Genomic DNA, 2500 nt, shown 5'->3' with positions numbered 1-2500 from the left:
GTATTTTAAATTTCAAATTGCTAAGGTATACTCAAATTGTAAACGTATATAAAACAGTGGAAAAAGGAAACGACACATTAAACTGATGATGGCATGAGTCATGCCGAAACATGTCTTTAAAAAGTTGTATCGTGAGCTTGAAATTTCTGTTAATACAGATTATTGTCACGAAGTTATTGGCAATATTATTATTATTATTATTATTATTATTATTATTATTATTATTATTATTATTATTATTATTATTATTATTATTATTATCCTTTTAGTGATAAGACCGATAGGGGTAATTGAGCCCACTGTACCATGAAAAATCAAAATCGCGGCCTGGGTTCGAAACTGGGTTCGAAACTGTATCGGGGCAACACGCAGCGCATGCTCAATAAAGATTTTACTAGATTCATGCAAAGTCTTCTTTCTCGAAAACGCCAAAAGAAAGGCTCTGCTAGTAGGGTGCAGAAAGTGTAGCACAGTAAATAAATTGAGTCGTCGTGAATTTCCCTTTTTTAAGCCTGGATTCTTCTCAGTAGTTACTTTCAAAGCGTGATGTGATGATCTTGAAGCCTTCAATTATTTTACACAAGCGCAACAGTGAACTAACCAAAAAATTAGAGACAAGAGTGTCAATTAGCATAGAAAAAGAGTGCTCTGGTTGCGTGTCTTTTACACGGAACGGTATTGCTAATTGCTGTGTATATCGTAGAAACTTGATTGTGATAGACGTGTGAAAAATTACATACCCGAGTAAGTTCCAAGGCTCAACTGGTATTTGGCCCTCTCGTTGGTCACTGCAAACATGTCATAGGCAGCATAGGCAGTTTTGCCTTTTGTGTCTTCCAAATCAACTCGAAGCGTATTCTTCACCAGTTTGGTCAGACGATGGATCTTGTCCAGTCCCAGCCAAAACTCGCCATTTAGGTTACCAAAGCCTTGTTTGTAGTCAGACCAGTCGCGGTAAAAGTCAACCGATACGTCCAGTCTCTTTTGGAACACCGTCCATCCCCCACCAGCTGTTGTCTGGTCACAAAACACATCAAAGGCCCCTGAACCATCAGGATCAATTGTGTAAACACCACTGCTCTTTTCACCAGATTTGAACAGCTCAGCACAGTTAACGTTCCTCCTGACTGTTTGAATAATTAACATGGCATTGAAAATTCTATTAAAACTGTAAGAAAAAGAAATATCTTCTTGTGGACTGAAATGGGCCGAAAATGGGGAAGACAAACGGTTCTTTACGTGTGACTTACAATTAAGCCCGAGCCTGCGAAAAAAAAAAGATTTTTAGGCAACGTTTTACGAGTGGGAGCCGAAACGTTTCTCACGACTGCCCTTCTCTTGCGCATGGTCGCGATTTCCTCCGCTTGCTTTACTTTCTGCGGTAATGAATAGTCCTCGGCGACTAACGCCCGGTGACTAATTAAGTCATCACTAATTTTACGGTTTTTTTCGCGCATTAATGTTTGCTTAAATGCAATACAGCGCATTTTCGAGGGACAGCTGATTTTCGATCCCGGCAGGCTTACCCATATCTTTAACAGTGTTGTTAGCGCCTTTCAGTGTGTCGATATCTTTTTGTATTTGAGTTAGTTGCTTCTTCATTTTTTTCAGCATAGCTTCGACCTTTTTTATTTGATGATCTAGCGTAAAAGCAAATGTTGTTACAATGTTGAGTAGCGGTCTTTAGCTTGGCAGCAGTAATTCCGACTAAGCAACGGGTTAGTTGACGAACAACGCATAGAGAACTAATTCAAAGCAAAATACAGTGGTAAAAAAGGACATCTCGACAACTGATCGAAGTTCAACCACAACCAACTTAATAGCAGAGTTGGCAATGATTGAAGATGAACAGATCAAGTAGCGTCATTAGTAGCAGTAAGATTTGTGTAGGAAAGCGGCTAACATTACGCGAAAAATTGCGAGTTTATATGTATGCAAATGGTTTCTTTGTGTTGATGAGATGCGACTGAAATCATCCGTTTGAACATAAGGAAATATTTACTTAACGTGAAACAGTAATTAAATTTCCACAATATTCGATCCGACTTCTCTTGCTCTTTTTCACGACTTTCTAGTCAAAATACCTTAGGAAGACCATTCTTCGATCTGCAGTGAAGCACTTCAAAAGACAATTTAGTAATTCTTTATTAATAAAACTAGACTTTTGACTTTTTGCTTAATTTGTCACTAATTGAATGTCACTACCCTTACAGAGGGCCGGACAGGGGCACCCAACGACCGAATGTCTTAGTATTTGTCAGAATTCTCTAAAATGGTTTCTACAATGCTTTAAAAGCTCGTTTAGTGAGTTTGTAGCTTCCCTACAAAATATTTATCTGTTCGGATGTTCTGCAGAACTTCAGGTCTGTAGAAATTTCTAGGTGGCCTTTTTGCCTCCTTCGAAAGTTCTAATCAGGGATGGAGACCGTAAGCGCGAGGTCCAGGCAACCACATGTGTTTTAGAAAAAATTGCGCCACCCCTTACGTCATGAACACGCGC

General features: G+C 39.0%; 1 protein-coding gene across 1 annotated transcript in view; it reads right to left on the bottom strand.

Moving 5' to 3' along the window:
* Positions 1 to 732: 732 nt before the first annotated feature.
* The window catches only part of LOC138002102 (uncharacterized), a 29286-nt gene continuing 27518 nt past the window's right edge, over positions 733 to 2500 (bottom strand). The window contains exon 5 of the mRNA XM_068848195.1: positions 733 to 1127. Coding sequence (XP_068704296.1) covers positions 733 to 1127 — 395 coding nt within the window. The remainder of the gene's footprint in view (positions 1128 to 2500) is intronic.

This window comes from Montipora foliosa, chromosome 5 (assembly GCF_036669935.1).
Source record: "Montipora foliosa isolate CH-2021 chromosome 5, ASM3666993v2, whole genome shotgun sequence".
In the NCBI taxonomy this organism is placed as follows: domain Eukaryota; kingdom Metazoa; phylum Cnidaria; class Anthozoa; order Scleractinia; family Acroporidae; genus Montipora; species Montipora foliosa.
This window is presented reverse-complemented; position numbering and strand designations above follow the sequence as displayed.